This window comes from Anser anser, assembly GCF_964211835.1.
Source record: "Anser anser genome assembly, chromosome: 5".
NCBI lineage: Eukaryota > Metazoa > Chordata > Aves > Anseriformes > Anatidae > Anser > Anser anser.
In genome coordinates this window covers 48,233,964-48,248,528 of record NC_139725.1, presented here as the reverse complement: position 1 = coordinate 48,248,528, position 14,565 = coordinate 48,233,964, and the positions used below count along the sequence as shown (strand labels likewise).

Genomic DNA, 14,565 nt, shown 5'->3' with positions numbered 1-14,565 from the left:
TTGTGTAGTATATCTTCCTACTGCTCTTCTCCCAGGATGTATTTATTCAGTGTCTGTAGTCACTGCACCAAGCCTGTCTGAATTTAAGAAGTGATTGGACTGTGCACTTAGTCACATGGTCTAAACTTTTGGGTAGACCTGAGCGGTGCCAGGAGTTGGACTTGACGATCCTTATGGATCCCTTCCAACTCGGGATATTCTATGATTTTATGATTCTATGTATGGCTTGGTACCACCTCTTCTTGTGTTAGATGTGGATTTGGTTTGCAGAGTTTAACAAAGCCTGGCTTTTTGGCAAGATCTTTCTTAAAGGCTTATATTCTGTTATGCAATTAGACTTGAATATATTACAAATATTTTTTCTGATGTTTATTTAGAAGTCAACAAAGTGAAAATGTTTCTCTATAGTTCTCATCAATTTTAGTTATCTTTGCCTTGTAAGTCATTATTAATGGACAGCCATTGTTGGGTGGTTTTAGAAAAAAAAATCTCCCTTCAGGTCAGTTTGTTTGCCAGACAGAACAAATATTTTTAGTTGATGTATCATGAGCATTTTCTAATACAGTGATCAAATAGCAGAAATGATAGCTGCCGTTTCAATTTTTTCCTCTCTCTTAGTGTCTGGCATTTAAAAAATAAGTAATTAAATAATCATGGTAAGCCTTACAAGGAATGAGGAGGGGTGACAGGAGTTACTTTGTAAAGACTATGGCTTTTATGTAAGGGATGGTTGTTTTGTTGATTTTTACAGTTAATGTAGTCACAGCTTTAGGGGAATTGTTAATCTTACCATCAAGGAAGGCTTTTTCAGTCCAATAGGGAGAACAAGTTCAGTGCACTGTCAGTTGCTTTCTCCGAGGTAGAAGACATTCTCTGTAAGAGAGATAAATTAACTTGTCCAAGAGTATGCGAATCTGACAGAAGAATAAATATTAATTGTAGAAAATGCTGTCTTTGGGATTTTTGGACCATGCTGCTTTTGCCATCTGTTTTAAATGGGATTTTTGTTTTACATAGTTCAAAGCACAAGTTGGAAACTTCATTTCTTCATTTTGGTTTTATGTAACTGATCCCAAGACATAATCGGGACATAAATTGTCTCAATTTCATACTGTAGATTTTACTTGTAAAAGAACCTTTTTTTTTTTTATGTGGTATTACTGGGGATGTTATCTGTAATTAGATAGAATGCTCCCTGTGTGAAGCAGGTGCAGTTAGCTCATAGCGCTGAGGCTTCCTAGTTGAGTTTGAATATCTTCACAACCCGTTTGGGCAACTTATTCTATGTTTTTGACTGTGCTCCTGTTCTTTTACCATTTATCTCTTTTCCGCCTTACTTTTTAGTTTTTATACCTAGCTGAATCTTCCAGTCTTCCATCAGTTGCCAGCCTGTACTGTTGCAGGGGATTATTCTGTCTCAGGTACAGGACTTTTTGTTTGCATTTGTTGAGCTTGACAAGGTTCCCATCAGCCTGTTTTTTTTTTCTCCCAGTCTGTTTAGATTCTTGTAAATAGCAGCCCTTCTTTTCAACATATAGCCTGTGAACTTCCTGATTTTTTTTTTGTTGTTATAAAGTTATCAAACAGTATTGGCCCTATATTAGTCTGTGGGGACGTCATGAGTAGTCATCACCTGGTTGGACTCCCCAGCTTGGTGGGAGACCTTGCTAAAGGCAAGCCATAATGACATCCACTGATTTTACCTTGGCCACACAGGTAGTCAGTCATCTTGTCACAGAAAGCAGTTGGGTTTATCAGGTATCATTTGCCCTTGGTAAATCGTGCTGCTGTCCCCAGTCATCTTCTTGTCTTTCGTATGCTTGGAAATGGCTTCCAGGGTGATCCTCTCTAACATTCCCGGGGAGGAGAGTTCGACAGGCCAGTAGTTTCTCAGATCCTCCTTCTTGAAGCCAGGATTCCAACTGCCTTTCTTTAGTTATCAGGAACACACCCTAATTACAAAATGCTTTAGCCTTGATATGTATGTTAAGTCTGCGAACCAAATATTGTCTTATTCTAATACAAGATATAACAGGAAAATACAATGTAAATAAAATGTTAACATTGAGTTCAGACAGGTTTCTTAAGAACCTTAAGGGGCAGGAAATCTTGATATTTCAGACTGAAGATAAGTTAGTTCACTTTCTCATCTATGGAAAATAACCTTGCAGCACTGTTTCCTGTAGGTAGAACTACAAGGTAGAATTGTTAGAGATGCTTCTGTATGTTTCTACAATATATCAAGTTTGAGAGCTGTCAGGCATTCAATGTTACTTTAATTGCAAGCACAACAAATGCTGGTTAGGGGCCTTCCAGATTTCAAGAAACTACATTGTTAGCCTTGGTCTTACATGAGGTTTTAGATTTCTTTCAGTAATTTTCAAGGCCCTAAAATGTGTCTTGGGAAGTATATGTTGGTTGCAATTATAAAGCTTGAAATAAAATGCGGTTGAGTAATAAGGTGTGTGTGTCTGGGGTTTTTCTCGTTTCTTCTGTTAGTTGTGTTTAGGAAGAGCTGATCTCACTTGTGTGTTGCTTCACCGTTAAACTGAAACAGTGGCTTAGAAGGGAGGAAAGGCAGAATCAACTCCTTTTAATTAAACGTTTGCTTGGCTTTCGCAAAGCTTTGACAGTTAACATTCAGCTGTCCTTGCCCTGCTGTACGTGGCTCTCGTAGCCTAACCCTCTGCATTGTAACGTTGAAGTGGCTGCTCTGCAAGTAGAGTATCTTGCATGAAATCTGCTAGGCTTTGTCTGCCTCTAACTTCATCTGCAGTTTTGTGTGTGTGAGAAAACAAGAACCAAATGTTTTTCACTTTGCCTTTTGTCATGTACTTTGGGGTTTGGCATGGCAGAAGAAGATACGTCCTCCTTTGAAGGCAGTCTGTGCTTGACAATCTGTTTGTTACGTTTTGTTTGGTGTAACAGTTTTTGTCCCAGTTGCAAGAACAAGAATTGAAACATGATATGGTTTTTCTGAAGCGTGTTCAAACAGTGCTGAAGGAGATGCTGCCTTTCCCAAGATAAACTTCTGACAATTTGAAAAACATTTTTTTGTCTCTTCTCTCTGTTCTTTGCTCTCCTATTTTTTTCTTTTTTTTCCAAGCTGTTGAGGTACACATTGGATAAACATGGCCTGCAGCAGGTGAGGATCATAGCCAGCGATAGACTGTGGGAGCCCATTTCCTTTGTCTTGCTGCTTGACTCTGAGCTCCGCGACGTGGTCGATGTCATTGGGTAGGGGGTTCTCTTTTTTCGTTTCTTGGTGGTTTGTTCAAAGTTTGTGTTCATATTGCTTCTTTTCGAATGGCATAACCAAAGCTTTACCTCTCTGTACTCTTACCTGCAGTGAAAAGTTTGGTACTGTAATCTTTCTTACTAACCCACATCATGTCAGATGAGCTGTTGTCCTGGTCACAGCTTAAATGCTTTAATTGAATCAGGAGTCTCCTATCATGTGCAAGACTCCAATTGGCTGTGGCTGTGCGTTTGATGACTTGAAGGGGTTTTGGAAAACCCTTTTTTTTCCTGAGAGTTAGTTTGGTTCCTGTATTTGATGTGCAAAAAGTGTTTGAACTTTACAACTTTGTATACAACCTTGTATTACTGACTTGCACCACTCTGTTGTTAAAGAAACTGGTGCGAGTCAGAATTGAATTGGTGCTTTGATTATTATAACAAAAAATATATACATCTCAGTTTTCTGTTTCATTATGATGGGAGCCTTACGTTTGGGAAGTATGAAATCAGCTGACTTGTTTCTCTAGTTCTGGGTTTCGTCACATGATGGTAATGTTTTGTGAAGCACTACACTAAATTTGAAGCTGATTACTGACTTCTGAATACAAATACATGTAAGATTTGCTCATTAACTTCTTTTACAGAAGGTCTAAATTTTAATTATTAGGTTCCATGAACTTGGCTGACCTAGTCACATGCTTCAAAAGGGGGCTGTTCCTGCTTCAACTTGAGTCTTTTGTTCATGTTTATATATTTGACCTACAGAGGTAGAGGAATGAAGGCTTTCCTTCCAAACACTGATAAGAGTCTGTATTGCAAAAAAAAACAACCCCTCCTCTCATTCTGAACAATAAAAAATATCCTAACAATTTCTTGCAGGTGAGGTCTTGGATTGTGTGCGGGTCAATAAACAAAAGCAATTATCAACTCACTCTGACCAGATACGAACTCACTGTGGTTACCGTGATTGCAACATAGCATGATTCCTTTCTGCTTTTTTTTTTGGCAGATCCAGTATGCACTCAGTGTTAATTCCAGAAGCTCTGTTGTTTCCGTGCTATTTCAGTAAGCTGTAGTTGTTTAACTCTGTGCAAGAAATATAAGTTTTAGAGTCCTTACCCTGATTCAGTCTTAACAGGGAGTTGAAATAGACTCTTTTGTGTGAAGGATAATTGGCTCCTGGGCATTCAGTGGTGCACAGACCAACGCAGGATTTTTCAAAAATATTGTTGGGGTTCTTTTTAATTTGAAATTAAAAAAATATTTATTACCCAGGATTTGACATGACTATACAAAAAAACTAATTTTGGCTTTGTAACTTGATTTGTGATCTCTGAGGTCTCACATCAGAGAAGCTGGAGGGAAAATTAGTTAAAGCTACTGCTTTTGTTATTTTGCGCTATTTGCATCCAGACTTCAACTTAAAGATACTGCAATGCCTAGAAATGAGGGAGAGCCCTGAAGAGACACTGTAAAGCCATTAATAATGTTCACCCACACAAGAATGACCCAGGTCACCAAAGCTCTTTATAACGTGATATTTCCAAACAGCTTTTCAGAGCTATTACAGCTGCATTAATTTTACCAGTGAAATGAAATAGAATGAATTAAACAAGTATTACTCATACAGATTTAAATTACATTGCAACTCTTGGGAAAAAATGTTTTTCAAAGATGGACTTGCAAATTCCGTGCTTATTCATAGTACTTTTGATGTGTTACTTGTTTGTAGCACAATGTAAACCGCTTAGTTCAATTTTGTATGTTGTACTGTTAGAGATCAAGCTATTTTGACTCTCCATGTTGGAAAAGATTCCCCCTTTTCCTGCTGTTAGTGGAAAGAAAACAGGAAGATTTTACAGTGTGTCAGCGAGTTCAAGAACAGCTTTCATTTTTTACCTAATACAAATTCAGGATGCTATGAGGTGACAACTCAGTCTTTTTGATTAGAATCATCAGCGTTCTTAACTAGATCTGTTTTAAATAGGCATTTGGGTAAACATAAGTGTCACAGAAAACCAAGCCTTTTAAAGAAGTTGGTCAGAACTAATTATGTACAAGTTAACAACCCCGGAGTAACTTCACAACATCTTGTTTTTCCACAATAGAATATATGATGTGTGCACTAGTGCAAATTCAAACTGTCCCCCTGTTGCTTCCAGGCCTACATTCTGAATAAGAATGAGAAGCAGGAATAAAAGTGATGTTAGCTGACAAATTGTATTTTTTTTCTAGAGATGCTGAGAACTAGATTTTGAGGTTTTTGTAGCTAGTGCTTTTTTGCAAAGCTCTGTTGCAGTGATGGTGTTCTTTTTTTTTTAGGTTTAATTTTTACAACCTTGTACAGATATGTAAGAAAGACAGTGGAAAAAACCTGCTATTTCTAACCTGACTTTTTTTCTTCCCTCCTCTCCTTTGGTATATTGCTATGTGCAGGAAAATGGAGCTCTACTTTGTTCCTGTGTAATTTTATGTAAAGCTCTTAACCCCACCCCTCCCCCAAATTTTGGTAAAATACATTTTTTTATTGACTCTCTAATAAAAAGTTCTTCAGGACATGGAGTGTAGGAATACAAATCTCATTTTCTGCCTTGTTTTTGCAAGCTACATGTTTTACACCATTAGAAAAAAAACTTCTTGGTACTAAGGTAATATTTGTGTTTCCAAGCTAAAGGGAAAATGTTTGCTAACCTGTACAAGAATGTAGTTAAAATCTTCACTATCTGTTTTATTATCATTAGTGAAGCAAGGTATGAAAGACTATAACAATGGGAAATGGCCAATAGTCCAATAGGGAGAAAATACTTAAAACCAACAATCAATATAGAAAAATTATTTCTTTTGTCCCTGACTCACAAATTGATAAATTTGTCAAGTTTCAGCCTAGTAGTAAAGGAAATCTTTATGCTTTCCTTTCCAGTAGTGATGGTTCATTTTAGCGTATGCATTTAGTGTGTTCAATGTGTGCCCTAACTGAGGGGAATGATCATGATTTCTGCAAGGTTTTATTTCAGCTAGGCTAATTTGCCATAGTGAATTGATTCGATTGAATATGATCAGTAGTCTTTATTTGGGAGGAAGTATATGTACTCAAGTAAGAAAGGCTTTGCAAAGAAAACTAGCTTTCATCATATTTCAGTTATTTTTGGTTTATGCCTCTTTAGCTCTTATAGTCCACCCAAAATGCCTGTTTGAAAGCTGAATTTGTTGAAAAGAATGAGCTAAGATCATGTTCAGGTGCATTAAGACATTAATGCCGTTAAGTTTTTAGAATAATGCCTAGTACTGTATGTTGCTGTTGACTTACAATTATTTAAAGTTTTGTCTAACGTAGTACAAAGTAGCATGTATTTCTCTTAGCATAATACAATTACTCATACAAGTTATCAAGCTTAATTTCAGGATAAAGCTTTGCTTCACCTAGCTGCAGACATTACACAATGTATTTTAAGTTAGGCTTACTTATGAAGGTAATGTTTTAAAGGAGTAATCTTGTACTGATGCAAATTCGTAAGATATGATGTATTACGGATCTCTCTTGTTCCAGGATTTTTATTCCATTAATATTATTCCAATGAAAGTTTGTTTTTTGATTTAAGTTCGGAAGAGGGGAATTATTGCTACTGTTTGTACTTCCAGGCTTTGATTTTTCTCTTTGTGATAAGTGCTCTTTCTTTTTTAAAATACTGTGTAGGGCTCACTATCCTGGAACAAAAACAGTGCCAAATGCCTTATTAACGCAGAAGAAACTGTGGTCTTCAGAAGATTATAGTACTTTCAATGATGAAGTAGGTGCAGGCTGTTGGGCTCGGATCCTAAACCAAAACTATGTGAATGGAAACATGACCTCGTAAGTGTAGTACACTGTTGCTCGCTTTTGGAACTTCATATGTAAGAATTGTCTAATGTACCACGTAACACATCCATCTGCTATGTTAAGGGAGTAGGTAAACTGAAACTTTCTCCTCTGTCAGTCCCAATTCGAATATACTAAGGTGTGAAGTCTACTGTCTTAACCTCTCTCTGGGATAGAAGTCCCACAAATTTTAATGCATTCTTAGTCATTACAATTCCACATGTATCCATTGGTTTATGCAGTGGAGTTTGTCTGTCTTTGAGATGCTGGTGATACTTTTTAAAAACAGAATGTTCTTAAGAACTAACAACCTGAAAAACACAGGAGGAAAATAACATAATAAAGCTAATCTAGCTGCATGTTTCTTAGGGTCTTTATCAGGTTGTTTGCCTTCATTTAAAAGTAGTAGAAAAGTATTTTATTACCTTTTTTTTTTCCATACAGCTGCTTTCTGTCCTTTATTTATGTGGATATAAGGAGGATTATACTTATCAGGGCTTAAACAAACAAACCCCAAACCGTCAAAACACCACCACCACAAACAACAACCAGACAACCAAAAAAGCTAATAACAATTGTAAACTCTGACAACTTCAGTTTTTTATTTTGAATTTTCTTTCAGCTGATGTGGTTAGCAAGTATGAATGGAGTCTCAGGTGCGCATTTCTTTTAATGTGCATCTTTTCATGGTGATAGAGCTAGGAAATGTATCGGTCATTTAGTATGAAGTTTTCAACTCTGGAAGATGATTTGTTTGATTTTTCTTTCCTGTGGGGTTGTTGTTGTTGTAGTAGTGTTTTGTTTTTTCTTTTTTTTGTTCCCCCTCTCCTTTTACTGTAAAGATATATATTTTTTTTTGCCTGGGAAACTTTTTATTTTTTTTGGCTGAGATGGGGAGTTTTTTGAATATGTACTGGAGAAAAAGAAGAATAAATTCTTGTACTAATTTAATCTAATACAATCCATATGAGTAAACAAAACAAACCTATTTTTCCAGAACCATTGCGTGGAATTTAGTGGCTAGCTATTATGAAGACTTGCCCTTTGGTCGATGTGGATTAATGACAGCACAAGAGCCCTGGAGTGGCCATTACAAAGTAGAAGCGCCTATCTGGATTACAGGTAAAAGGCTTGTGTAACTGTATTGTCTGAGGCCTTTATTTGTTTAGTCTTTTTTCTATGTACTTTTTTTCACCAAATTAAACTTAACTTTGTGGAAAGTCTTATGAATACCTTAAAGGAAAAAAAAGGCTTCTTTCAATAGAAAGCGGAGATCTTAATAGCAAGGGAAATCTTAATGTTTGACCATTAGATCATGCAGAAATAATAGCAATAAGAGGCAGTAGCTTATATAAAGTCGTTTGATCTGAAATGCCTGTAAGGGTTAGTGTGCCTGTAGAGATTAGTGTACTTTCCTATTCTTTTTCCCTCTTGTTTTTTCATCCGTAAGTAGACATTTATTACCTTTCAATTTGAGAAAATAGAACAAAGAACTTTAGTACTGTTGTACTGCCAGAGTTTCTTGGTCTGTTAAACTCAGCGTTTCCTTGTGCATTAGGAAAGGGGAATACTTTTATGCTTTGTCTTATGAAAACATGATTCACTGGTTGCTCTGTAGTCCTTCTGTAATCTTTTGGCGCCTTTGCCACAGTTCCACAAAGCTAGTGGCATATACAATGCTGTAAAGAAGGATCAAGACAAATGCCTTAACTTTTATTCTTTTGCTAATTACTAGTATATGTAAAAACGTTAGAAAAAATGGCTATACAGTCATATGAACAGTTCAGAACAACTGCGCAGCTGTTCCTGTTTCCATGTTGTCTGGATTTTTGTGACCTAGGTCATATGTCTTTGGTACTGTCTTGCTTGCTGAAAACTCTACCTCATGTAGTTATTTCTCAAGGAGATGCCCTTCTGTACTTTATCTGGCTTAACTGTTTCCTGGTTTATTTTTGTTAATAGAGAGATGGGGGAAAGTCTGAACTGTGGTGAATATTCATATTACATGTACATGATTGATTTATTTAGTGACATATAGTGGGTGTTGGTTGATGAGAAGCTCAACATGACCCAGTAAGGTGCACTTGCAGCCCTGAAAACCAGCCGTATCTTGGGCTGCATCAAAAGCAGCACGGCCAGCAGGGCGAGGGAAGTGATTCTGCCCCTCTGCTCTGCTCTTGTGAGACCCTAGCTGGAGTGCTGTGTTCAGCTCTGGGGCTCCCAGCACAGGAAGGATGTGGAAGTATTAGAATGAGCCCAGAGGAGGGCCACAAGGATGATCAAGGGGCTGGAGCAGCTCTCCTGTGAAGACAGGCTGAGAGAGTTGGGGTTGTCCAGCCTGGAGAAGAGAGGGCTCCGGGGAGACCTTACATAACGGGAGAGCTGGGGAGGGGCTTTTTGTCTGGGAGTGTAGTGATAGGGCAAGGGGTAATGGTTTTAATCTAAATCTACCCTTTCTTAGTTTAGATATTAGGAAGAAATTCTTTATTCTGAGAGTGATGAGGCACCAGAACAGGTTACCCAGAGAAGTGCATACCCTATTCCTGGAAGCAATTAAGGCCAGGCTGGATGGGGCTTTGGGCAACCTGGTCTAGTGGGAGGTGTCCCTGCCCATGACAGGAGGTTGGAATCAGATGATCTTTAAGGTCCCTTCCAACCCAAACCATTCTATGATAAGTTTTTTTTCTCCTTTTTGTTAAAATAATTGCTAACATTTTGTTTTAACTGCTTTATCTGTCACAGAGCTGATGTTTTTAATTGTGTTTTAGTACAATTTCTTAATTTTCTTGTATAGGTAGAATTTTTTTTTGAAATTCCATTACTTCCTTCCCCAGATCACCTTTTTCTTGTGCAAGAAATTTAATTCAGACTAGAAATGGATGTTATATTTTTATTAAGACTTAATTGTTTTCTTCTGATTTTTGTTCTGTTTTGTCTTAGCGCACACAACACAATTTACTCAACCAGGCTGGTCATACTTGCAAGTTGACGGACACTTGGAAGGAGGTGGCAGTTTTGTAGCTCTGACAGATGGCCTAGGAAACCTTACCATCATAATTGAAACTATGGTAATGTACATCAGCAATTCCAACAAAGTAGGATAGATAAAGGGAACATTTTCTTACAAAGAGCCTGTTCTGATTTACGTAGTTTTAATATCTGTGAATATGCTCTATGATACTTTTATAGCCTTGTTAGACTGCTACAAATCCTTTTTTCTATCTAAACTGTGTGTATAATTTTTATATCACAAATTAGCCTTAATTTCATGATACACCATGGGAGGAAATTAAATCCATGTGTTTTTCTTAAAGCAGAATTCCCAATAAAATTAAGTTTGTGTAATAACAATCATCATTAAGTTAATGAAATAACACAGGATCAATTTGCAACTATTTGTTTTTTTAATTTAAACTTATCCTGTGTTTCATGAATATTGGGATGTGATGAATTCCAGTAATGTATATTCCTTTTCTTTTTTTCTTCAGACTCATAATCACTCTCAATGTATCAGGCCTCCACTGCCTCATTTTAATGTGTCACCTCAGAGAGCAACTTTCTACCTCAGAGGGTCTTTTGTAAGTAGACGTTGAATGAATACATTTGATTACTCTTGCAAGGTGAATAGCTATCCAGAGACAAATGCACACAAGATAATATAGTAGGGTAGCAAGAGATCAAAATTCTTTACCTCCAGTACTATAGGCTGTTATATACCTGCCAAAGTTTTAAACATTCTACTTCTGCTTTCACCATAAGACATAATATCATAACTGAATTTGTAGAGTTACTATCCTCCTGGTCTAATAATATGTATATTGAAGAAAAAATTCACTGGAACAGATACACAGTTGGATTTTTACCTTGGGATTTATGTCAAGGCTGAGTGCTTTAACCTTCTGATGTAGGTTACCTGGCTAGCATGGTCATGATATCATGACCTTTCTAGTTGTCATCAGTTCCTTTTCAGGAAAATAACTGCAGCTGACTGTATAATGTAGGTTTATTGACATATAATCTACAAAAATATGAAGTATGTTATGGCTAGCAGAATAGAGTGGTGACTGCTAATGAGATCAACAGCTCTAAAATAACAAGTTATACACCAATAAAGGACTGATATTTCTTGAGGTCAATATTAGAATTGTGTGGTGGTTTTTTTTTTTAATTTTGTTACATTTCATTGTAGTATTTGGTGAAAACCCTTCAAGTGTGGTATTCAAGGCTTGATTTTGAATCTGCAAACTCTATTTTATTCAAGCAACTCCATCCTTTAGATGTAAGTTGATTAGTTTTATTAATCTTTTGTATTATTACTTTTAAGAAATGGAAGTGCAAAAAAGATGTTTTTCTTTGTTTTGCAATGTAGGATTACGAAGTAAAAAGTAGAATCACATAAGGCAATCTAAGGTAACTTGTACTTGGCTCTTCAGAGAGAAGCTTGATGGTATTCTGCGTGTGTTCATAAAGATAACTGCTGAGTAGGCTGGTGGTGCAGTTTGTTTTGTAGGGCTGAAACATTACTGCTTTCTAGTAGATACATACTTTGAAAGTAATGAAATTAAGTGATCCCATTGTGATAGTGATGCATGTGGATGTTCTTTTCCATTTTCGGGCCTACCTTACTGAATTTTCAGCCTGTGCTTTTGAAATGCAATAAAATGTCAGTATAGTATACCCGAGCATGATTTGTTAAACCTAACTTTATTCATGCTCATACACTGGGCGTTAGCATTATTCCAGATTAGCACTGGAGTTCCTGCTGCAGAAGGATTTGCAAAGTGATAGTTGTAGTATTTCTCTGGCCCGAAGGTGGTAACATTCTAATTTTCTGGCCTCTTTGCCCACATTCACTGTCAAACCTTTGGGATAAGTGTGTTCATTGGGTGCATCTAGAAGAATTTTTTTTGAGAAAAGAGCCTCTGTTGGGATAACTTTTTGTACTACTCAAAGCAGTAAGAATGTGAGTATATGGGATGTTCATCACAAACTTACTTAAAAAAAAAAAAAGTACTTCCTCAAACTGTTTAATGTTAAAGTAACCGTTCTCAAAAACAAAGAGCGCTATGCCTAATATGACTTAAGTACTACTCACGACAGGATATTCCCAGCAGTCTCTCTGTAACATCTGGTGTTTTTCCCTGTGCTGAAACTTCTTGCCTTTGATGCCTGAACTGTATAATTAAGCTCTGTTTGACTATAGCTTTACTAGCTGTATAAAAACTTACCTCGAGGTAATGAAGAGATTGGGGGAAGTAGTTTTCAAAAATCTGGAGACATTAAACACTGAGGCAAGAAGATAGGATTTTTGCCTCAAATCAGTCTTTAGAGAATGTCCTTTAACTCAGAAACTTGGGTATTTTGTTATTTAGTTGTTTGATTTTTGCAGCTTGAGCTTTCTTTAATTCCAGGTCTGGAGGGGAAGCTTTTCTATAGACCTAGACGTGGATGAAGTCTACACTTTAACCACACTCAAGACAGGGCAGAAATGTAGTTGCCCAGAGCCTCCCCCACCTCAGCCCTTTCCTTCAAATTACAAAGATGATTTCAATATTCGTAAGTCAGAATTCTCTGTTGAAAAACTTAATTTACACACAGATACAGTCTCAATGTAGAAAGGCCGTAACTGTGGTATATGAGTCCTCTGGTCTGGGTGGTATGAAGTAATCTGAATGTGTTTTATTTTTGCCTATTTATTCCAGTTTCTCTGTTAACGTACAGGTGTATACCTCACTTGTAAGGAAATGTATTTAATTCTAGCTCTTAATTGGGTGGCTGCTACAGTTCTTTGATGCAAAAGATACAGCTCAAGTATAGTGAACTAGTTTTTGTGAAGGAAGATGGAAGGTAATTTACTTTGTTCATGTGATTATGAAAACTGGCCTGCTTCCAACTCCGAAAACTTCAGTTTTGGAGTCTGTACTTTGATAGAGTAAGAAGTCTGGAGAATATCTTCAGAGGAAATTTCTGAAAGCAAGAGTGAGTAGACAGAAGAAAAACGATGTTTTGGTTTTGATATGCATTTTATTCTCTGAACAGGTAATCCACCTTTCAGCGAAGCTCCAAATTTTGCAGATCAGACAGGTGTATTTGAGTACTTCATAAATGGTTCTGACCCAGGAGATCATGTTTTCACGCTCCGACAGGTGGTAGTTCAGCGACCCATCACTTGGGTTTCTGATGCAGACCAGACCATCAGTATCATAGGAAATTTTCGTTGGTATGTAAACAATATTTTTGGTGACATTTGGGGAAATGTCATCCTTACCAGTGTGGGTTATGATTAATTGATGTATTTCAAACTTAATTTATCTTGCACAGCAAATCTGTGCATTCAGACTATCTGTAGATGTGTAGAAATGATGATTGACAGAGACTTCCTTAAGTCACTGAGCCCTTCTCAGGTCTCTTGCCAATGCTAATAGTTCAGGTCAACTGTATCTTTGTCTAAATGAGTCCTGAAAACATCCAAGGATGGTTATTCCACCTCATCTCTAAGTAACATGGCCCAGTGCTGGAGAAAAACTGGAGAAAATTATTCCTAAACTCATGCTGGACATACTTGTTCAAGCTGTTTTTTGAGAAAAACGGACATGGGGTGGCTCACTGGGAAGACCAAGTCAAAATATCAATATCACACAAGCAGAATGCTAATTTTGAAGTGAGCACTAGTTTTTGTATGCTTTTCAAATGGGACAAAAAATTAATTCAGTGTAAATTACTTAATCTTGTACTGTGCTGCTAGTTTGTTAGTGATTTGATCAATCTCATATCAGTGAGATAGTTCAGGAGTTAGTGCAGTTTTAATTGTTGCAGACTGCCATCTTCTGAGCAGTTCCTAGAATTGTGTGGATTTGATTCACCTTCTGCTTAAAACAGTTTTGTTTCTGGGTAGGTGCAACTGAGATTTACCACTCTCGTAAGAGTATGATTATTATTACAGTCCTTTCTAGGAGCTATGATGATGGTAATTTGTAATGAAGCAGCATATTTTAGCATAATGTTAATTAAAATTAAAAAGTATTTGGGAAAGAGACTGTTAGATAATCAGCTTAGTACTAGTAACTAATGATAAACTTAATGCTTAAGATTTTTTTTGTTTAATTTGGAAGAGCCTAGCTTAAATTTTTTTGTTTTTTAAAATAGCCATTCTGTCTGTTCTTTCACTGTGATCACATCAGTGTTCAACCAAGTGCTTTTTCAGAACATAGATCAAACTTCTGGCTGTGACAAGTGATCAAATCACTTTGCTCTGAAGCCTGAAAACATACTACTATCTTGTTGCTGGAGATTTTTTGTTTACCTTCTGCAGCCCTCTGTTAAGTAAAGCCTTGTATTCCCGCTATAATCATCTTCCCCTCATAGAGTAGGTCATATTCAGTGATTCCTGTAACTGGTAAATAGAATGTATGCTTAAATTACTGTACTGAAATCCTTAGGAAACTTCCTATTTTTTCATTTTGGTTCCA

General features: G+C 36.8%; 1 protein-coding gene across 3 annotated transcripts in view; it reads left to right on the top strand.

Annotated features, from left to right (window-relative positions):
- The window catches only part of GALC (galactosylceramidase), a 38,613-nt gene that overhangs the window by 17,424 nt on the left and 6,624 nt on the right, over positions 1-14,565 (top strand). The window contains exons 7-14 of one of the 3 annotated variants that reach the window (XM_083839816.1): positions 3,107-3,237; positions 6,935-7,090; positions 8,094-8,218; positions 10,037-10,164; positions 10,585-10,674; positions 11,286-11,375; positions 12,508-12,652; positions 13,136-13,316. In XM_083839816.1, coding sequence (XP_083695942.1) covers positions 3,107-3,237; positions 6,935-7,090; positions 8,094-8,218; positions 10,037-10,164; positions 10,585-10,674; positions 11,286-11,375; positions 12,508-12,652; positions 13,136-13,316 — 1,046 coding nt within the window. Of the gene's footprint in view, positions 1-3,106; positions 3,238-4,249; positions 4,306-6,934; positions 7,091-8,093; positions 8,219-10,036; positions 10,165-10,584; positions 10,675-11,285; positions 11,376-12,507; positions 12,653-13,135; positions 13,317-14,565 lie in introns of all 3 variants that reach the window. The other 2 variants (XM_083839818.1, XM_083839817.1) reach the window with 2 other exon arrangements.